Source organism: Squalius cephalus (assembly GCF_949319135.1).
Source record: "Squalius cephalus genome assembly, chromosome: 10".
In the NCBI taxonomy this organism is placed as follows: Eukaryota; Metazoa; Chordata; class Actinopteri; order Cypriniformes; family Leuciscidae; genus Squalius; species Squalius cephalus.
The window spans coordinates 30,814,248-30,838,218 of NC_137131.1; the positions used below are offsets into that span (position 1 = coordinate 30,814,248).

A 23,971-nucleotide genomic window follows, 5' to 3' on the forward strand; every position below is an offset into this window, starting at 1 on the left:
ACTGGTCGACCAATGAGAATGTCAGTCGACCAAGACGGCATCGACCGATTAGTCGACTAAACGACTAAAGTTGCCAGCCCTACTAGTTAGAAAATGTAACAAGTTGGATTAGAGAGCATTTAATTATGTGAAAAGAGCATTATACTACATGGAAACAGCTGCGGCACATTGAAATAGACACTGAATTATATTTGTCAAATGTTTGTAAAGTCACAGCCTACAGGCATGAACCTTTTATGCTTAGCGATTTAACTGATTGAATTATGGTTTTATTGGTCAATTTTAGTTGCAACCACAGTCTTTTTTTTTTTTTTTTTTTTTTGCCTGTAGGATACCATGAAAATGAGTATAAGTTCAATAACTTACCTTTCTGTCAGTTTTCACCTGATAATATAACAGTGATTAAGAATTATACTTGTGTATTGACTCAGAAGTATGCGGACATCTTTTTGTCGAGTTCTGTTGCCATGGTGAATCGTAATTTCGGAGCTCCATTAAGCATGGCTTTTCATAGTCATGGTGCACGCGCTTAAGTCAGAGTCAACCTACTCAGAGTTGATTAAACTGACTCAATTCAGCTGTTTTGAAACCAAAAAACTCAGGGTAAATCAACTCAGAGTTCAAGTTTTAACTCAGAGTTGGTTGAACCTCCTTATTGAAACAGGCCCCAGGGGCTCTTCACATGAACTCGAGCATTGAGAACATTGTTTGTGTACACAGAGTTTACTAAAAAGAAAGATTTTGAACAACTCACTGTAGCTGTGTCCGCCGGCATTTTGACAGTCAAAAATAGTCGATCTCCGAATGTGAATGAACTGACTCTGAATTTTAGTATTGCTTCTTATATGAGCATCCTTTTTCAAATACAAGGTCAATATTGATTTTCACTAATGACAAAACAACAAATTATCCGTGAATGTATATGGATCTAAGTTTTAGAAGCTTGCCATCTTTACTCTCCTCCCTGTTAAATACCGGCGGACACAGCTACAGTGAGTTGTTCAAAATCTTTCTTTTTAGTAAACTCTGTGCACACAAACAATGTTCTCAATGCTCGAGTTCATGTGTAGAGCCCCTGGTGATACTTCGAGCAAAGTTTCATGTTGTGTCGAGCCTTCTTAGTGTTTTAAAAATAGCGATTTTTGATGCTATCATAGAAGTGCCCCAAGCACTCCCATTCAAAAGGCAATTTGACCGAAAACGAAAATACGGTCAAACTTAAAAATAGCGTTTCCATTCTAATTATGCTTTTAAACGAAAGTTTGCCTGGGGTAGATTAACAAAAAGACCCTAGGTTGCATTTTGGCGAGAGTTACCTTTTAATAGTGGCAAAATTGTTTTGCAATACAATATGAACACAAGAAGTACATTGTACCTGTATAGAAGTTAAAGACACCCAATATAAAGTGTGACTGCTTCATGTGATCCATACAATCTGCAAGTTATGTTTACATGAAATTATGTGTGACAATGCAAATAAAAATAGCAATAAAGGGAAATATACAGCAATACTTGGTGTACTGGAACGCAATATGTATCATTTTGTGACCCACTGTGGCAATGTCACATTTTTGGCATTCATACGAAGCCAACTTGTAATTACTCTCAGGATGGAGGAGTTCCTCTCTGTATAGCACAGCTTGCTGCACCTGGCTGTACCAAAGATGCGTTTAATGCCTGCTGATATGTTGGCACCTCCTCTGGCCATGACCCATCCTGTCTGTGCTGGCCAGTGCCCAGCCTTTCCTTTTCATCATCCCTCGCTCTTTTGATCTAGTCTTTCATTCTCCTAGTGCTGTTAATGAGCACTACAGGAGGAGGTGGCTTTCTGCCAACGGTTGCCTGACTGGACACACAGACAAATCTTTTTCAGAATTGTTATATAATTTGCAACAGGCTTCCAGCATATTTTTTTTATTGTGCTGATACAGCTATATATAGCACTGATACACACTCACTCAAATTCATACGTCAGGTGTGTGGACCTCTTTTTCTAGTTTACAGGGAGTTAAATGGGATGTTATTGTGTTATAATTTGTTTGTGGATTTTAAGCTATGGCCATTTTACTGCATGATTTGTATGAGGTTGTAAGTTGTATGTTGTTCAGCCATGAATTAGAGATAGGCTAAGCATAATATTTTTAAAATGCAAAAAGATAAACAACAAACTTGGACAAATTGTTCAGAATGTGGATCAGAAGCACTGATCAGGAATCCTTTCAGTTTCTGCTTTTTTCCGTCTGTTTTGCTTGGCACCAAAACCCTTTTTATTTTGGTTTGTATATTTGGAGTGTATCTTCCCTCAAAATAAACCCATAACATGGTATTCAATGTTTTTTTTTTTATATATATATATATTAAACAACAACACCAACAATGTTTCAGTGATGGTGACGATGTCAGTTATGTTGCACTCCCCTATGACTTGCAGAAAAGTTTTTTTTATACATTTTTGTTTAATTTAGAGATTACAGCATTCCAGAAAGATCAGAGGGGGAAAAAACATTTACAACTAGAGCAAAAAGCATAATGTCCAAAAGAGAGACATTAAACACGTGAAGCACAGGAAAAGACAATGTAAACTTCAGAAATTAACCTTGTCGTATCTTTCCACAGTAGACTTGTTGTGCAATTTTGGCACATTTAATTCTTTCTTTTGTTACTTTTTTTTTCTTTTTTTTTTAAAAAAATGGTAGATTAAGAAAAAGTGTTGCAAGACAGGAAAGAAAGTAAAAATACAAAATAAATTAAACAAACACTACTAAGTCTTCAGTAACATGGGCCTATCAAAGATTGTTTTTTAAATTGAAATATTAATAACTAGACGTTGGATGAAAATGTTGTTTCACATGAGATTAACTGAAAAAAGTTTTGTGGCAATGAAGATAACAGCTAAGACCAACACATAAATATCAAATTAGTTCTACACTATGATCAGAATACCGGTACGTTTCTCTTAAAAGTTTCTTGTGTATGTAGACAAAAATGTTGCATAAATCAGTTAATTTGTAAAAACATCTGGGCAATGGTCATGTTAATGTTCTGTAAGACAAACACAAAATATAAATGGCTTTGAGAAGAAATTATATTGAATACTGCAGATATACACTGCCCCTGAGGTGGCTACATTTTCAGAAATAACTAGTTGTCGTTGGGGTCTCTGCTTTGTGTTTTTCTTGTCAAATAAAGATTGACCAGCACAGTGCACCCAGGATGAAATTACTATTGAATATGTATTGTTTGCTGGGCTGTGAATTTCTTTGTGTGTATGACCTACGGTACATGAAATGAATGTGAATGATGAATACAGAAATATGTTACCAAGTTTGGCAAAACCAAGACATTTTTATGTTTATTAAAAAAAAAAAATCTGTGTGTTCACCAATGTAGCATTTAATTAATCAAAACAAAATACAACAAACCAGTGATATTGTAAATTATTAACACGGTTTGAAAAAACTCCTATTTTTAAAATAAAATTTTTATCTGTGATCACGGAGCATTGCAAAGCCATTGCTCCAGTCCATTAAAAAAAAAACTTGCGTTATACTGTGTAATATTTAAGAATTCCTTTGAATGTGTCTGTTTGGCACTCGAGAAGTTATTTGTTTAAGTATTTGCACAGTTGAAAATAATTGTGCAGCTTAATAATGTGTGGAAACAGCAGTACATTGTATGGCCTACAGTAGAGTTTGCATACACAAAGTATGGACTACAGTTGCAAGTGATGAGTCAACAAAATCAGTCTGTTGTTCTTTTGAGAGATGAAGGCTATTATTTATATTGCTGACTTGCGAGGAAAATGAAAACTGGAATCTAACCAGCACAAAGAGAGAAGTGAATGGCGCACATGCACGAGTAGTAAAGGTATTATGGATTATTTAAAAAGGTATTTTGGATGAAGTGTTGAGTCGAGGTTTACAAGAAACACCTAGAGCTATAGAAAGCAAGAGATGAAACTTCAATTGAATATATTAATAAACTGACCTAGCTGTTTCTGAATTCTGAATTTCTGAATGCTTAAGCTGTCAATGCGGCTCTTTGAACAGAGTTTAAATAGTGAAGCATTTATAACTATATAATACAGCATTTGTAACATTGTAAATGCCTTTATATTAATTTCTGATCAATTGAATGCATCCTAGGTGAATCAAAGACTCTTGAAAACAAAAAAATGTCTTAGCATTTCCAAACTTTTTATGAAAAGAAATTTATGGGAAATTATGGAGTAGCTGTTTTAGGATTACGGAATAGAAAGCCAAGTCCAGTGCAGTCTAATCTTCAAGAAAATAGAGTAGGAGGGGTTCAAGACTGAGGTAGATGGGGAGCAGCAAAGCAGTCTTTATATAAGGGTTAGGAGGATTTAAGCACCATGGAGTATGTCCATTTCATGTCATCTCCAAAATCCGGCAAAAAGGGGCTGCAGACTAGGGGCCAGACATACCCCCAACAGGGCTTTCCTCTTGAGATGATCCTAATTAGTGTAAACTTTCTTCTCCAGTTCACCTTGAGGGTCTTTGTTTGCTCCAGCCACTGCCACAGCAGAAATTATGCCATTACAAGATAACAAGATGAAGTTTAACACAAAGTGGAGGAAGGTTTTGATAAAAACACAAACACTACAACCTTAGAAGGATTTTGATTTTGCACACAAATTCCTATTTTGTTTGAATGGTTCATCATGATTCAAATATTTAAGGAATTTATAACAAAATATTCAGATTTTCTTATTCGTTGATTTCTATTACGAGAATAAGTTGTTGCATTTTGCATATGTGAAGAATTAAGTCACACCAGTCCATTAAATGTAATGTGAGTTTATGCTAAGAAATTGTGTGAATAATTGTGCAACACATCTTGCCTTGGAAACATAGAGGTAGTCATTTTCATGACTGTGTACCAAGTCTCAGGAGTCCCGCTGAAAAATCCAGCATTGCTGGTCACCAGCATGGGAAGCCGGAGTGTTGGTGGACCATGCTGTTTTGTTTGAGAACAGCATCACTATGCTGGTCCACCATCTAGAACATCACTATACCAGCTAAAACTAGAATATACCAACATGAAATTCATGCTGTTTTATATGCTATATTTTTCAGCAGGGGTCATCTAGATGTGTTATGGTTAACTTTGTGCTGTACCACTATGCTCTATAGTGTGGTATATGGCAGATAAGGGCCTGAGTAAAATGCAGCATGCAGGGCTTTTCCTCAAGACAAATGATTAATGGGGAAAAATTCTCTGTCCAATGAACACAAAAAGCTGAAGAAAACGTACAGTTATGAAATTAATTTAGCAGAGTCCAAAGAATGTTCATTATGCAAATCACTAATCATAAATCTCACAACAGTTCATTGAAAAAGGAAATATCAAGAGAAGAAGTGTCTGTAAAAAAGAAATGTAAGAAGAGATTTGCATGCCAAATTAGATGTATGTGGGATAGTGGTGTATTCAGCTGTTGTTAGTGTTTTCTGCTGCACAGTCATAGAATGATCATTGGTACCTTCAGGTGAAATGAGAGATAAAATAATAAATGTGTTAAATCCACTCCAGTTAGTAGAAGGAATATGATGTGGGTGAATAAATGCTTAATGGCTGTACCCTGTATCCATATAAATATAGAATTTACAATTGAATTAATCAATTAACTCTGATTGCTGACCACATGTACAAAGAGGGGAATTCAAAATTTGTCAGAAAAAGATGGTCTTCAAAATTACATCTGGTGCTGTACAAAATGTTTTTTTTTTTTTTTTTTTTTTTTTGTGTTTATTTAAATTTTTGGCTTGATGTTTTTCCTTTTCATCTGCGTGTCCAGAGTAGCACCCAATCTCTTGTACATATGCATTGATTCCCTTATATTTTCTTAAAGCTAGAAATATGTTCCCCATTTTAGATAAATATTAAAGTCTGAACATAATATCGCTGTTGCAAGCATAATCATGACTATCATCATAATTGTCATCAAAGCATTATTAAATAACAGTAGTAATTTGTGTAACTTTTTACTTTCCCAGAGTTGTTGGTTTATGTAAAGCTGATCTTTTCTTCTTTTTATTGGTTTTAATTTCTCATGGTTTTTAAACTGGTGTATGTTGAATATGTTCTCTTTTTGAAGTGTATTCCAGTCTTTTTCTATATTACAAAGAGCTGCACTAACAGCATCCTGACTGAGTTTAGAGACACAGGCCTGAGGACAAGGAGAGAGGGATGGAGGAGTAGATAAAGTAGGGAGGATGCTGTGTCATTACGGAAACCGCTGGACACCGAATCGAGGGTCCCTGGTATCCCGGATCTCAATCTAAAACGAGAGAGAGAGAGAGAGAGAGAGAGAGAGAGAGAGAGAGAGAGAGAGAGAGAGAGAGAGAGAGAGAGAGAGAGAGAGAGAGAGAGAGAGAGAGAGAGAGAGAGAGAGAGAGAGAGAAATAATTATATACAGAGCAGTGAAGACCTAAAGAAAGAATTAAATATACTTTAAAGAGATAGTTCACCCAAAACTGAACATTTTGGCATCATTTACTCACACTGATGTTGTTGCACGACTGTACAAGTTTCTTTATTCTGTGGAACACAAGACGATATTTTGAAAAACGTCACAGTTTTTTTTTCTTCCATACAATGGAAGTCGGTGGTCACCAAAATAATTGGGTAACCAACATCTGTCAAAATATTATTTTTTTTTGTGTTCCACAGAAGATAGAAACTCATATAAGTTTGAAATGATATGAGGGTGAATAAATAATGACAGAAAAAAAAATCTTTTTTGGGTGAACTATCCCTTTAAGCCCAGTGAGAAGAAATCAAACATCTGTTAATTCCATGTATACATAATTAAACCAACATCCCATTGGTAAAGATCACAACACAACACAACACAACACCACTCTACAGATAAGGCGTTGTCGGGAAAATTCGTTTCGCGTTCCTACCCCAAAGCAACAAAATAAAATTAAATTCTTTATCAAAATTTATAAGGAAAGACAAGTACTTTGTTTAGGCTTGGCTTGTAGGGAATTCCAAACCTGCGTATTTTCAAATGCACATAACTATAGAACCCATTCTAAATGTGCATGTGAACGCCATCAGCGTTTCTCACAGGTTCGCGTTTAAAGTCTGTGTAGAGGGAATGGTGTCGTCTTAGCGGCCCCTAATTTAATAACAAATGATCGTTGCGACGGAAGCAAATCAATCAAAACTAACTTTAGATGGAAAATAACTTAACTCTGCTATAAAGCCAAAACAATCTCTGTTACCTTAAATTATACGCTTATCTCTGTGAAGCTGCTTTGAAACAATCTACGTTGTTAAAAGCGCTATATAAATGAAGATGACTTGACTTGACAACACAACAATCCAAACCCCTGGGAATTAGTACAGCATAAAATTACTGACCTAATCAGGAGCAATCAGTGAGCTTATACTAATTACCATTTTGATTTGTAATATTAGTTGTCTGGGAACATTCAAACAAAGGAGGAAAATGGAGGAGTAATGACACAGGAGTAGTATGGCATATCCTGGGTCTGCACAAATTCACAGAGGAAGAGAAAGGTTTCATTCAGACAGATAACACATCCTCCTACCTCCTAACCAACTTTGGTCCCTGTTTTGCATCTGGATCTTATAGAACATGTGGAAAACAATTACCAAACCACAGATAAAGAGAGTCTAAAGTGTTTTCTGAATAAACAATTAATCTAAAGCTCATTTAATAGACATAATCCACGTTTCCAACGAAAGTACCAAGAATAATTTGTCCCAGGAACTTTTTCCCCCAGACCTGTTACTTTCTGCGTTTCTGACGGTCTAAAGTACCGTGAAGATTAGGCAAATTAGTCCGGTGATGTAGGACTGCAACAGAATTTTAAAAATGGTGGTTGAAATGAAATGCTATGTGGAGTTAACCAATTAAAATGCGGCATGAACTCAATCAATCAGCATGTTCAGTGCCCAAATCCCACACCTGAAAGTTCCTGAACTTTGAAAAAGTACTACCTTGCAAGCAAGGACTTTCTGAGAGGAAATTTACCCGGAACTTCATTTAGACCCTGGTTCCTGCAGTCGAAACACACAGAGTAAGTCCCTAGTTCCTGGGGAAAGTTCTTGTGGTGAAAACACAGCTTTATAATATGTCTGTGAATGTGGTAAAACTACAGTTTACACAATGCTTGTATTTAGTTCTGTCTGTTCAATCAAACAAGTACATACATTTTCCCAATGGATCTTATCTCACTCTAGTGTTCTATATGTGTTAGGTTACAAACATTTATTCCTTTTGTTTATGCACTTAACATGAGACATTCTTCAAAAACTTTTAACCATCTAGTACTGTTAAAAATCTTGGTGTAATCTTTGACTCCTCTCTCTCTTTACTATTTCTGAATTTAAAACTATGCTCAAAATTATCTTATTTTCTGAATGTTACCATTCTTAAGTTGTACTACATTTCGTTGTGTCTGATTGTATTCTGCTGTATGCTGCCCCATCTACCTAATTCTCCTTTACTGTTACTCTCATCTACCTACTGTTGTTTTATATGCTGTCATTGTCCCTTGCCATTATTGTTGCTTGTTCATTGTAAAGCGTCCTTGAGCACTGGAAAGGCGCTATATAAATAAAACTTAGTATTATTATTATTATTTTACACATAATTAAGACATACTAAAGAATTCTACTTGGTCTTATAGCCTGTAAGTGAATCTATTTTTTATTTATTTTTTTATTTTTTTGCAAAACAAGAAAATGTTCCTGCAGGTAGAAATCAATGCAAGTTCTAAGTGAACTGACCACTAGTGGCCACTAGTGTTATTGTAACCAAATTACAAGCAATAGCATAAATAAACACCACAGAAGAAAGACACAACTGAAATAAACAGTGCTTATCAGGTTTTTCATGTAGGTCTAACTAATAGAGATGCGCGGATGGGCTATTATTTCATCCGCAACCGCATCACAAAACTCATCATCCGTTTTTGACCAATTTTCAAAACCGCACCCGCCCGCCATCCGCTGTTTGTTGTATACATAAATTTTTCATTTGATTGGTTCAACCGCCCGCCACCGGCCCGAATTTAATTAAAATATAAATTTTCGGCACGTCATCCGCCCGATCCGCGGTTTATCCACGGAGTCCGCGGCTGTAACCGCCAACCGCGCTACTAACTAAAGTTTTTAGGTACAGAAATTGAATAAAGTAATCAAATGTAAAACAACTCCATAGTCTTAACTGTATAAATTAACTATAGATTCATCCTTATTAAAGTTACAAAAGTTATTCAGACAACAGTAGTGAGAGTAGTTTTTTTCTTTCTTTTGTTGTTTGATCTACATTAAGGACAATCAGCAGCAGGTTTATTGGGCTGCTGTCACTTTAAGACCTAATGCACGGATCCAATATACTGTTACACATGCGTTTTCTTTTTCAACTGCTTATGATCACTTAAGACCTAAACGGAACTTGCTCCATGTGTGCGCACTACTGATGTGTGCACGCAGAAAACTTCTCACACAGTGTGCAAGTAAAGAAATTAGTTCTCTTGAGTCTTTCACTCTCACCCAGGGCCATCAGGCAGTCCTTACTGTCGAGCCCTAACAGGTGAGTTTAAATGAGAATGCACTTGTTGGTGGTAATGCATAAACAGATATTGTGTGAAGATGTGGAAAATGTCAAAATAAAGGTGCCTCTTAATTTTTTTTATATAGGTATTGTTTTTTACGCGTTCCATCATTACACCGTATTGTTAGTCATTTGATCGATGTATCAATCCATATCAATGTTTTGTAACACCCCTAATAGCTAGTGGATATAGTGTTGTGGTGTTCCTCTCACAAATGTATCATACAGCCTCATAACACAAATTGTATGAAAAAGAGCAGCCTGAGGAGTAAATAATATTTAGTTGCAGACCTTTTGTTAAGGTCTTCATGTATCTCTACTGGTGGAGCATGGCACTTTCAACAACTCCCAGGGAACATGCAAAATAATAGAAGAGTAAAATGAATCTTGAATGTATTGGAAGTAGCTTAATTGAATGGGAAATTTCTGTGGTCTTTTCTGAGGTTGAATTTTGGATCTACTGTAAAATTTTATTTAAAATTTAAAATCCAGGTATATGTAGATTTAGGGTTTAAGAAAATGTCAATACCGTAGTATTATGATGAATGGCAGGTAATATCCAGCAATATAAAATGGTGTTTTAACCAGTTCTTTATTTACCTTTGCACTGCATACAAGCAGAGACTGTCTCCAAATTGTGTGCAGCACTGCATTCACGATTGAGGTGGGTGGAGCCACTGTATGAGCTCTAGTATACAGCTATTTACAAGCTATAGTATTCAAGCTATGGTATAAGGTTTAGGCAAAAAAGTAAAAAAAAAAAAAACGTTATTAACCAGTATTTTTTTGTAATTAAACCGCTTTCGGAACTGTAATGTTACAGAAGGAATGGATATAATACTGATTCTGTTTGGAGTGAACCGATGTCAAATTTCCAATGTCATAGTTCTTCTCTCCCGTGGACTGATCCAGAAGTAAATCAGTGAATCTTAAGGCCAATCAAGGCCCTCTGAGAAAAGCTGTGAGTGGGGGCACCTGGCTGTAGTTCCAGACATGGTAAGAAGTTGACAAACCTGTGTAATCAAGTGATCATTGACTCCATCTGAACACTTTCAGGCAAGATGATACTGTACCCCAAGAATGACACCACCTGGACATTTGTATATACCCCTTATCTGACAGACCAAGTTCAGTTCATGCAGCTCTATGCTAAAGAGCTGACGATTTAAATAAGGGATATAACTAAAGGAGACATACAGTACAAAATGTCCAGTAGCCTAATGTGGGTCCCCAAGACCAGAGTTAAGAGATCCACTGTTATAGATGAAGGCGAAGTCCTGCAATATGACATTGATTAGTTCCTGGAAGACAACTGGGGCAATGATCAAACTAAAGGGCATAACCAAATACTCAAAGTCTTTTCATTAATAATACAGTCAAGGTAGTATGCATTCAGGACATCCAACTTTGTAAATATGGTGGCTCCTTGCAGTTATAGAGCAGAAGACAAGTCCTTCATAGTGAATATGTGGTGGCAGGGAGACACCCACCTTGCTCGTAAAGAATAAACCTGGATCCGCAGGCCATGAATAGGGATAGATTAGGCTGACTGCCACTACCTCCGAGATGTATTTTTCCATGGGTCCAACTGATGCAGATAAAGTGAAAAGTAAACCATGATGTAAAGATATAAAGTGAAGAGGCCACCATGAGGCAAAGATGTGCAGGAATATACAGACGAGTATAACAAAAATAAATCAATCTCCTTTCAGTGGTTACTGCAAAGGAGAATACTCTCTGGAGTTGTTGCCTAGGAGATTTAAGCCAGGCATTGACCATTGAGGGTGCTGGTCCTCAGAAGGAAGCTTAACTCAGTAACAGTTAGCCCCTATTTGTCTGCCAGTGCTATTGCGAAAAGTTCTCATTAACCCCAGAGTTCACGAGTTCCTTTGCCCATATAATCTTTAAGCTAATAAGGTTAAGCATATTTGGCTTGCTGTCCACAGTGGAGGGGCTCGAGGAAGCAGCTTTAACTCGAGCTTAGATATACCTCCCAGTGGGACTACTAATGCTTGCATGATGAGTATGGTAGCAAGAGGCCTAAATTATGTTGGGGAGGTGGAGGGATGCCAAAACAGCTGATGCCAGACTAAGGTGAGCGGCTGCTTATGCTCAGGCGGTTAATTGAAAGATTAGATGGGTTCATTCCTCCCGGAATTACGTTGTGAACTTCACTTAACGAAAACCAACTGTTGGTAAGCAATAGACACCTAACAAGTGACAAGTATCTTCTTTTACAAAGCTTGCAGCTGAATAATGACTAATGGCTTGCTTCAACATAAACAAACAAAGTTACGGATGAGTATCTTATCCTTTATTTTCAACAACAATCCATTTAGACTCAATGACATAGTCCAATATTCAACTCCCCTGATGAAGGTGAAAAAGAAGATGTGCTTCCCTGCAGTAAACTAAACGATATTACTTCATCTCCTTGGAGAATTCGAAAAAAAAATTACTACAGGGGAGCGGTCTTTCTGCACGGCCACTCCCAGCAGTAAGCAGCATGATGATGTTAATGAACTTTGCTTTGAGGGTTGATTGATGGAAACCAGCAAACACTGGAAGAGGAATCAACTTAGTTGAGACTGATGAGACTGGCTGCATAAATCTCAGACTTTCCCAAAACCTCGCTGAGCCTCAGTGGACAGCCTTCTTCTGATTCCATGCTGGCTAGATTGTAATGCCAAGTTTGAACGAGGAATCACTAGCAGATGGCCAGTTCACAGATTTCAATGAAAATTATCCAGAAAAAGGCAAACAGAAAGAGATGCCAACAATGGGTATCTGCAGGGCAGCAAGGCATGCAAACAGACTAGCACCAGCAGAGCATAGTCAAAAAACAAGTGAAGAATCTAGGAACCAATGAAACACAAAGACAAAGCATGGGGAATTAACTGAATGGGAATGGCACAAGACAGGTGAAACAAGACAGACATGAGTGATTACATAAATGATGAATTGCCCACAAGGTTGGGAGTCTATATGGAAAAACAGATGAATGTGACATAATAAATAACAAACATTATACTTAAACTCCCTAATGCAGTATTTCTAAACACCGGTCCTGGGGAACCACCGCTCTGCACATTTTGTTTGTTTTCCTTATCTAATAGACCAGTGGTCTGTTGCACAAAGCTAGCTGAACAAACTCTGAGTTTCAGAGTAGGTTTAGAGTTGACAAATCCAGATAAATCCAACCTGGTTTAGATCAGGATCAGTGATCTCACAAAGCTCAATATAAAGTTCTCTGTCATCTCAGTTTGATCCAGAGTTTACCGTATACTGTCCTGCTCAGCTACTGTTCGGACGCTCTTGCTTACTGCTCCGCGCTCTGCTCTATCGCTTTTACATTTTATCTCCTATTTTTTTAGATTTTATTTCCTTTATTTTATTTCCTTTTATCAACTAATTTTAACTTCAGCAAATCAGCACAGTGCTCATACGACAAAGTTTGGATTACTACAGAAATTGAGAATTCTTTTACCCGACCAGCTTACATTCCGGGAAAGGAAAACACAACTGCCTACAAGGATAAGAGAAAATGCCTCTTCTGGAATCTACTTGCTGCACCAACTGCCACAGACTTTTACAAAGGATTGCAGTTCTTGAAACAAAGTTACTTACGGGACCACCAAACCAGACGGAGCACACAACAGAGCTTCGTCATGGACACCCTCAGCATACCGGTGAGTCCCATGAAATTAGTGCTCCTCGACAGGTAGAGAAACAAGCCGATCGACTTACAAATCGATGGCACAAACAGGGAGCGAGACCCAAAGGCACTCGAGACATCAGATTGTCACGAGCAACACATATTGCCGCAGTAGCATCCTCTACCCCAGATACAGCTCTGACAAGGATTGCAAACACTGGTCTCCTACCACCGCCTATACATCTTGTGAACAGATTTGAAGTACTAAGGAATGTAAATGAGGAATCCCCAAAAGTGATGAATGTGATCACACACGAACACAGACTGAATGGGTCAGTAGCTAACACTGATGCTAACTGGCGCTCAAGGTCGAGCAGACAGCGGCACTCAGCTCAGAGCGCAGCCGAGCCCAGGACTCTGATAGTGGGGGACTCCATAATCAGAAACATTAGCAGCAGGGATACAACTACGTGCTGCCTTCCACAAGCAACAACTTCTGATGTAAACAGGGAACTTCAGAACATTCTGATGAAACATAAGACTGCAAATCGACTCATCATTCATGTGGGGAAGAATGATATTCATAAAGAGCAGTCAGAACTCCTTAAGAAGGATTTCAATGAACTTTTTGAAACACTTAAAAGACTGAAAGTTCAAACATTCATCAGTGGACCTCTCCCAGCAAGAGGAACAAACCGGTTTTCACGGTTACTTGGGCTTAATACGTGGCTGCAAAAAACCTGCAATATAAAAGCAGTGAACTTCATTGACAATTTCAATCTTTTCTGGAGTCAGAGACAACTGTTTCATCGGGATGGCCATCACCCAAACAAACTTGGTTCAAGAGTGTTAAAGGACAATATCTACTTCTCCCTCAATCATCCTTCTGCAGTGTGTGCCAATCCACTCAATCTGAACGGCACACACACACCTGGACACAGTATGAATGACCACGGGACTTCACTTCAGCACCAAAATGGACATGCGGTTGACATATCACACAAGGACAATGATAACACCACTCCGCCACAACAACCTCTGCTCACGGACTCAATCTCAGCTGAGCCCTGCCCACAGAGCTCACCACAGACAAGACATATTAGAACTGCTCGAAGATTCAGCACCCAAGGACGACTTCCTGGAAAACAGCCAGGGAAGCCAGGATAGCATATCACAGCCTCCGATAACACCAGAGCAACAGCCCCTTTCACCAGACACTTTTTCCCTCTCTCCAGCATCGCCACTTCTGTGCTTCTCACAGAAAATGGAAGAACTGGTGTATGCTGGAACCAAACTATCCCACTCTTTTGCTGCAAGCCCCCAGATACCAAACAAAAAACGACAGGCACTGCTACCACCAAAGCCTGCGGGCCCAGCTCGCCCTCCCCCTCCTGTGAGAGCTCTTCGGCCTCTGCCACAACGCCAGGGCCCACACCCTCCTCCATCTGCTCGAGGTGAACCAAAAACAACTGATACCAGCTCTCAGTGATATGTGTTGGGTCCCCGTTTTGATAACAGTAACTTTCTCAAATGTTTACAGAACAAACGGGAACCCAGTGTGCCTGTATCTTTCTCTATTGCTGTTCTATTACAAGATAGAAAGTCTAAGGCCTTCAATATTGATTTAACAAAAATGAGATTACACACATGAGTCATAATAAATCATTGTGGGTTTTGGGAGCAAATGCAATTTACAGTAAAGGATGATTTACACAAACAATAATTTGCCATACACAAGCAATATTTTATATGTAAATAAAATATAAAACTACTAATAATCTGCATATGACACTTTTAACTCTGTGGCAAAGTGTCAAACCTACACCCATAATTGTACACCATTCTTAAATTCAGTACAACTAGTATTGTCACTGGATTTTTGTTAGATTACCAGAGAGGTAACTTTTCGTAACCTAAAAATTTTATGATCAGGATATGTTTCTGATCAGTATTTTCATATGAGAAGCTATAAGCTGATACTTGACTCTTCCCTCAACATGTCTTTATTATGACTGTGGGCACATCTCATCTCAACTTTGTAACATGAGTTACAAAATTGTGTTTCCAAGAAATCCTTAGGCTGGAAGTATGAGGCTGTGCTTTAATTGGAAAAAGTTTTGTTGGGTTCAGTGGTGTAACTAGGATTGTATGTATGCAAAAAACACTTTATGGGATTTTTACCACTATCTGTTAACTTAATTTTAAATGTTGCATTTTAAAGTTAAATTTGAGGTAAATAATCATAATTAACTCAGTTTTGCCATTAAACCCTGGCAAGCACAGGTGGTTGCAGTGCTTAATTTGTAAATGAATAATTGCAGGATCAAAAACAGCTAAAAGGCACTGTGACTGACACTGCAACTTCAGTTTTCCAGGGATGATGTCACTAAACAGTGATGGCACAACTATAAGAGCATAATTTATACGATTCTGCATGGCCCTATCTACATGTAAATATGTTGAGACCAAAAAATATTATTCTCTCTCACCTTTGACGTCGTTGCCTCTTCCATTACATCGATTTCTGATTATGACTGATCTAACTCCCGTTGCTTGTGACTCCCGGTATCCTGATTAGTATTAGTAATAGTATTAGTATTATATCCATCTTCGGGATCTCTTTTGATCAGAAACACCATCAGCTTTACTTGTGGATATGGAAAATGAAAATAAGCTTGACTGTCTTTTTGACATTTTGGCGATATTTACTTATTTTTATTAGGATAACTTGTCAGGCATATACACTCTCTCCAAACTTTAAGCTTTACTGCATGCAAAACAATAAGCAGTAAGCACCAACGAATGACAGTGATTTTGAACTTGGTCAAAAATATGTATGCTAAACCCACGCTCTCTCTGCCTCTCACACACACAATCACCATGTAATGAACTTGTTGAAGGGATAGTTCACCCAAAAATACAAATTCTTTCATTATTTACTCACCCTCAAGTTGTTCCAAAACTGTATGAGTTTCTTTCTTCTGTTGAACACAAAAGAAAATATTTTGAAAAATATGGGGATGCACAATAACCAAATAGTTGTGGGGCACCACTGCCTTCCATAGTATTTTTTTTTCATACTATGGAAGTCAACAGTACCCCACAACTGTTTGGTTACAAGTGAAGACAACATGTCTTCCTTTGTGTTCAGTAGAACAAAGAAATTCATACAGGCTTGAAGGTGAGTAAATCATGGCATGATATGATGAAATGATAACTATTCCTTTAATGCCGGATTGTTTAAAAACAAATGCCAGAACACAAAAATCCAAAATTTGTCATTTTCTGGAACAGGATCCAGCATGATCCGACTCAAACTTAAGCACTGGGTGGTTGCAGAGTTTAATGGCAAAACTGAGTTAATGAAAGTAAAATACAGAAATTAGCCATTGGATTGAGAGTTTGAGGACGATAAAGATGGAGACTTTTTTGAGGATGTCAATTTAATCGAATAGTTCACCCAAATATTTGCATTTCTTTCTTCTGTGGAACATAAAACAAGATATTTTGAGAAATATTTTTGAGAATATTTGTAGTGTTTTTTTCCCCCTTTCTTCCATACAGTAGAAGTCAATGGTCACCAAAACTGTTTTGCTACCAGTGCATACAGGTTTGGAATGAGGAGAAAATGGGTGTATACATGACAGAATTTTCTTTTTTTGTGAACTATCCCTATAATTTCTGTCATTTTATTATGCAGGATGGGACTACACACAGATAAACCTATAAATATAACAGTATTCATCAAATCCAGCCTATAGTTGGAGAAGATAAAGAGTTTAACAACTAGTTGTACATTTTGTTGTACATTTGTACTATGCACACAAGTGCCGTTGTTACTATTTGAATTTTTTGAGAGTTGATTTGGCTGTAGAATGTGATTGTTACTAAAATTACCAAAAAGACTCCCCACAAAAACCTCTAGGTAAAGCACTCAGAAGAGGATCATATTTATCTGCAGTCCTTGTGTAGGGTGTAGGTTTGTCACATTGCCACAGAGTTAAAAGTGTCATATAAAGATTATTATTAGTTTTATATTTTATTTAAATATAAAATATTGCTTGTGTATGGCAAATTATTGTTTGTGTAAATCATCCTTTACTGTAAATTGCATTTGCTCCCAAAACCCACAATGATTTATTATGACTCAAGTGTGTAATCTCATGAACAATACAGTTTGAAGATGTTTTTTCCTAACATTTAAATTTTAAGGTCTGTCATTTTTAACAGTAGATTTAGCTTTGACTGGAAGAAAAAACTGTGTTTCAGAAATACATAAAAAAATAAAAAAATAATTATTCTAAGTATTGTAAGATAATCGCATTGTGTACCCCAGCATCATGAATTTAATCAAATTGTGAGCTGAGTGGCTTTAAGGTGACTTGACTTTAAGGCACTGGTTAATAGTACATCACTATTTTTTTAAGGACTACACCACTGATTGAAACATTTTCCAGGTCCTCTAATACAGTGCTTCTCAAACCTGTCCTATATTTCTCCCTCATCTAACACGCCTGATTCATCTCATCAGTTCATTAGTAGAGAATGCAAGACTCGCACTGGGTGTCTGATAAGAGAGATATACACAATGTGCAGTGCTGGGGTCCCAAGGGCAGGTTTGAGAAGCACTGCTTTAATAAGTAGGACTGCATGTGAATGCATAACAATGTGAAATGACCAAGTGTGACTGCTTCATCTAAAACACACAATAGTTATGCTATTGCCAAGGAATTTATAGTACACACAAAAGAACAAAACAAAGGAGAGTAAAACACCATTTCATAATCACTGGAACCGACAGAATCAGTGAATATTCCATGTGTGAAGTTCCTTGTTAAGGGTTAAAGCTACATGCTATGATTGCATGCTTAGTTTTTGGAGGGAATGGATCAATTGATAAGAGACAGTGAAGTTAAACTGTACTAGAATTAAGTTTACTCCAACCACACGAAGAGAAGAACCTACATGTAGAGGTTGCTGAGGATGAAAATTGCTGTTAATAATATTCTGATAACATTTTTACTGTATACATAAAATACCAACAATCAGGTGTAACAAATGTGCAGAGTGTAGAGTTGTTAACACTGCAAATATAATATTGTGTGTGCATGTGTGTTAAATGCCTTTGTAAACCAAAATGATAAGTAAACGTTTCTCTGTGCTAATGAAAGCTTCTACAGTATACAATGTTTTATAATATAATAGTCTTGTACATGTTAGACTCAAAAGGCACTATATTCATGTAGTATAGAACAGAACAGGACAGGACAGATATTTGCTTCCATGCTCTGCAACATAGCTTTTGACACATGCACTTTTTTTCATGCAGTCTTTTCCTGCTATAAACAATAAATGTCTTGCTATGATTTTTTTGTTTATTGTCTACCCATTGAGTGACATTCATAAATAATATGTGTGCTAAAATGGGGATTAAATAATCTAAGCTAATTTCTAACCATGACAACAAAGAGTACATATAGTAAGGAAGGTAGTACAAGACTAAAAGACTTTTTACAAGAACTTCACACAACCACAAGATTCATAGCAGCAGAACAACTTACCCTGGATACTGCCAAATCTGTGAAGACAGAATAGAAGTGGTTATTTAGTAAGGTGTGAATATGTGTGTGTGTGTGTGTGTGTGTGTGTGTGTGTGTGTGTGTGTGTGTGTGTGTGTGTGTGTGGTGGTGTCCTGGTAAACCCTATATGGGGACAAAATGTCCCCACAAAGATGACAATATCTGAAATCCTTGTCCTTGTGAGGATTTTTTTTATGTTTTATCCCTATAAGGAAAACAGCTTATAAATCATAATAAGTGATGTTTCTTGAAAATGTAAAAATGTAGAAAGTTTTCTGTGATGGGTAGGTTTAGGGGTAGGAAATAGATAGAATATACAGTTCTCTATCGATGCGGTTCACTTGTATTGCGTCACTAGCTGCATTGGGGAAAACTAATTTTTCTCCGATTACTGAAGCCTTATAGCCTGGCAAGCCAGACCCACGTCAAGATGTTAGGTCTGGGAACTCACCATAGGCAGGGCTCAATCCGAGGGACGGGATAAACGGTTGTCTTTAAGATTAACTCCAAGTCCTCAAGAGTCGCGGCCAAAGCCAATTTGAAAGACCGCTGTTCGCCAGCAGCAGTAGCCATTCTTTGTTTTCAAGTAGCAGGAAACCGTCGCAACTGTCGTCATTATGTTAAGCCCGCCCGTCGACTCTATACACGATGTGATTGGCCTGACTAGAGTTTGGCTTTTCCAGCTCGAAAGCCAACGGAGAGTTGCTAAACCACCCTGGCTGCAAAATAAAATTTGCTGCCGCTAGGGTGCATCTAGATTTCTAGGCTAGAAGTCTCATAGAATCACAAAGTGAAACTGCATGAGTCAATGGTTATGTCGCGGAGCTGCACAAGCCAATGGCTACACAGCAGAGTTGCATGAACCTACGGCGCTAAAGCCTGCCAAAATGGGCGGGGCTACCCGTCAAGCAGGCATTCCACCGTAAGAACTCAGATTAATTCTCCTTCAGCGACGAAGATCTTCTCCTCGCTGGACTCCATGACAAGACAGAAAAAGCCTTCTCGCCATCGAACAAGCCTCGCAGTGGATCAGGCTGACTCAGCAGTGCCCTGCAAGAAAGGTGACGGTCTACCAGCAAGCTACTGAGTGGCGCTCTGCGAGCAAGCTGATTGACAGTACTCTGCACGCAAGCTGATTCAGCGTCTCCCCCTGTGGCTATCTGGCGATTACTATAAGAGCGTATTTCTGTGCATTTCCGCTGACAGTGGCTTAGAATGACGCTCCTCTCCTGCTACTATCAGGTGAGTCTAACAGAGCTTATTTCTCTTAAAGAGCATCTTTTCGCCCTTAGTTTGTTTCAAAATGCCGCACCTCTAAGCGCGTCGCTTGTTGGGGCTGCCCCCTCGCCAAGCCGCGTTTATCAAAGAAATGCTCTCACTACGAGTGCGTGAGTCTCGCCTCGCTGCATTCACGGACTGCTTTCTCTAAAGCGTGAGATGCATGAGATGGAGAAACAATGAAGTTGCAGGGCTGAGGGAACGGGACTAAGTGAGCTCACGCCGGCCCATATCCCGCTTGTCAAAAAGGATGGCAGCCGCAGGCCCATCTCTCGATCTCGGCCGTTCAAGATGTTAACATTTGAAACAAATCCTCTCGTAAGTGTGTCCAGGGGATTTTTTTTTCTTTCAGTGGATCTGATAGATGCCTACTTTAATATCCAGATAGCCCCCTATCACAGACTGTTCTTGAGATTCATGTTTGAGGGTGTGGTGAGGGGGTGAGGGGGGGGGTGAAATGCTATTTCATGCATACTGAGTTTTTTACACTGTTACAGAGTTGGATTCCCATGCTAAACATGGACAAAGTTTCAAAAATTAAGTTGTACGTTTGATGGAGTATTTCTGTGCCAAAAATACTCCTTCCGGTTTGTCACAAGTTTCGGAAAGTTTTTTTCGAGTATGGGCATGTGTGACGTCAGATGTGGCGGAATTTCCTTATACGGGTCCTAAGGGCACTTCTCCCGGAAGGGCGCACGCGCACCCGTAGACCAGAGCGAGAGAGCGAAAGCAGTACGCCCATCAAAGCGCTGTGCTCGCTGCAGTCACAGGACTTTGTTTGTCCCCTGCATTTCGACGATGATTGTTTTATAAACAAGGCCCAGTTCAACGCCGGATTTGCATATCATCTAATGCTTAAGGATGGAGCAGTCCCAACGATAAAGGTTCACGGTCGTGCGTTGGAACCGCAGGCGGTGAGTAAAACTGCTTCAAATGTCTGTGTGTTGTTAGCTATCGGCGCGTAAGCACCGCCCACACGGCACGCCTCCAGCCGCTCGTTTTTTTCCGGAAAGACTTGGTACAGCCTATCTTTCTTTTATAAATATAATAAAACTAAAGACTTTTTGGAGATATGAAGGATACCTATACTACTCTATAGGTACTCAAGATTAACATGAGATTGACTGAAACTGAGTGTTTCACCCCCCCCCTTTAATGAAGGGTTAATGTTTAGGGGTCAAGTACAGTAGAGTGGATTAAAGGCAGAGAAAGCACATGGAAGGTTGGGGAGGTTTGGCAACCTTTTTTTGTTGATTTTCAGTACATATGGCCCAGAAATCACAGATGTTGTGCACACACTCTCTTCTTATTTCTGTCATTGTTGCATGTACCCTCTTTCCAAATTAGTTAGCAGAAAGCAAGGGTGATAGAGGACATGCGTGTGCCATGACAGCTGTGGATAGCTAAGTTGCTGGGGAGAGAAAAGGAGATCCTCCCATCTTCCTGGAATCAGGCATGTAACCATGACAACTTCCCTAGTTGATTTGGAATATGTTAAAGGTGGGATCAGTAGTTTTTGAAATATGCTGTTTGGATGTTAGTCAGTCCGACACCAACAACAAACGTGTCAGCCAATCAGCATTAGGGGGCGTATGACGGTGGAGGAGAGAGAACGAGCAAGAGGGAGATATGAACTGAAGAAAGACTGCAGAAATAGAGATGAGACACAATACAAAAGAGAAAGGCTCAGAAGAAATTACTGGAAAATAAAGGGTTATGTCTGGGCAAGAGCTTTAGGACTCGTGTTAATATTAGAAACGCTGTCCAGCCCTGGAGAGAGCTAAGTGTGAAGGCCTGAAAACAGACGAGGATGTTGCTTTGATTCGGGTCCACACGTGAGTAACACTGGGTTTGAGTGTCATTGTGTGTCTGGAGCTGCTGTGCTGTTGGCAACTAACAACCAACTCTTGTTTGTAATTACTATTTTGTAGTGTACGTAAATTTTTTGTGCTTCCTTGTCATTCGTTCATCATCTGTGCTTTATTTATTGTGAAGCATTATTCTGTTGCACTTCTGTATAAACAGACATCCACTCTTGGATTGCGTGAGTCCAGTTAGTGAAAGCTTGCCCAGTGACAAGCTGTTGTACCTCTAAATAGAACTTTTGCACTTTTTTGTGCACCATTTGCACATGCATCACTTCTGTGCTGATGATAACACTCTCTTCTTCAATTAATGTTTGAGTTTTGCGGTTGCTCCATAAGTCTCATCCATTATTGCTCACTCACATGTGGATCTAGGGCTACCAATCTTCCATGCTTACATATCCCCATTGTGAAGGAGTACAGCTTAAATATGTGACATGAACAAGCAGATGGTTTTACATTTGAGAGTTGCATCTGAAATTCTTCTTAAACCAGAACCTGAATTGATTTAAGATTGGATTGCAATGCACTTGGTCTGTTCATGGTTGAATAGTTATGATGGCCAAGTGTAAATATCCCCAGGCACTCAAGCTGCAACACTGCAACTGTTTTGTCATATCAAACAATAACCACTTTATTGATTGGCTATGAGTGATGTTATCTGCTTACTTTATAAGGTTGCATGCATAAACAGTGATCTGTAGGGCACCCCTCACCTTTATTTTCAGCCTTGATTTCTTCGTGCATAAAGTCGTTCTGGCGGTTTCCGAGGACAAAAGCAAGAAAGGACAGGATGAGAGCATCTAGGATGCCGATGATGGCCAGTATATAAGCCCAGCGAACAGAACAGTTTCCCAGTGTGTACTTTCCTGTTTCCTCTCCGCACATATCCCGGATGACCTCTGCATCCCAGCCATCTGGGAAAATCAAACAGCCCAGCACCAGGCACACAGCTGCCAAGAGAGAAAAGTTGAGACACTGAGACAAAGGATGATTTAACAAAAAAGAATATTCATTAAAATAAAAGAAGTAGATGTGTGATTTATACGTACACTAATCACACATCAATTAGGGCAAATTCATAGTTTTGTCATAGAATTCAAAAACAGCTTGAAAAAAAAATTGGTCATTTATTCACTACACAGTTTCTGTGTATCTACACATCTGTAAAATTACTGTAATATTGCACTAATACATTTCATTCTTAATTCCTAATTCTTAATATTACAATATATAACACATTCTTAATTTGTAATTATTTTGTGCAACTGCTTGTAGTTAATTTAATTAATAATAAATAATGAGGGTGTGGGGGTGGTAGGGAAACCGTCAAGTGCTTTTGCACTAGGGCCCATATAATAATACTACAACACTGTTATTAATGTTGCTTTAATGCACCTCAATACACTAGTTTTCAAAGTCCCAGGTTGTTCCTAAAATATGGGGTTGTACAGGTGTAGAGCAGGTGTCCAGCAAATGATTATTTTGATGACTGAGCACTCCGATAACTATTTTGGTCTAACATTTTAATGATTTTATTTTGGTCTAACATGACCTGTTGTCATGGAGCATGACAACAGGTCCACAAATACTTTGTCTTTGATAGTTGCAAACTACAACTGAAATTATTGATGCAGTCTGTCCGCCTAGTCCTAGAGGCGTAGAGATTATGGCCAATGCCTGTGGTTCACACCAATGAGGTGCGGACTAGGTAGTCCATCTTGTAGTGGAAGCAAGGCTATACAGGAAAATTTGGCAGCATTCCCAAAGCCTCTCTTTCTGCAAATGACTACATTTGCTCTGATGGATGAGTGTGTTGTGACGAGTGCTTTTCCATGCCATTATGCACTTCAAAATGGATCTGTGGTGGCAGAAAAATATGGTAACAACCTAATTTAAAACTCCACCATGCCTAAGAAAGATGAAAGCTGTGATACAAAAGAGGGTAAATTTAGAACAGCCTCTATGTTGGTGTTATGAG

General features: G+C 38.5%; 1 protein-coding gene across 2 annotated transcripts in view; it reads right to left on the reverse strand.

Annotated features, from left to right (window-relative positions):
* Positions 1-2,687: 2,687 nt before the first annotated feature.
* The window catches only part of lhfpl4a (LHFPL tetraspan subfamily member 4a), a 149,459-nt gene continuing 128,175 nt past the window's right edge, over positions 2,688-23,971 (reverse strand). Inside the window, exons 2-4 of one of the 2 annotated variants that reach the window (XM_079883324.1) lie at positions 22,707-22,943; positions 18,830-18,846; positions 2,688-6,298 (exon numbers count right to left, since the gene is read on the reverse strand). In XM_079883324.1, the coding sequence (XP_079739450.1) occupies positions 6,245-6,298; positions 18,830-18,846; positions 22,707-22,943 (308 nt within the window). In that variant the 3' untranslated portion in view covers positions 2,688-6,244. The remainder of the gene's footprint in view (positions 6,299-18,829; positions 18,847-22,706; positions 22,944-23,971) is intronic. The other variant, XM_079883325.1, reaches the window with a different exon arrangement.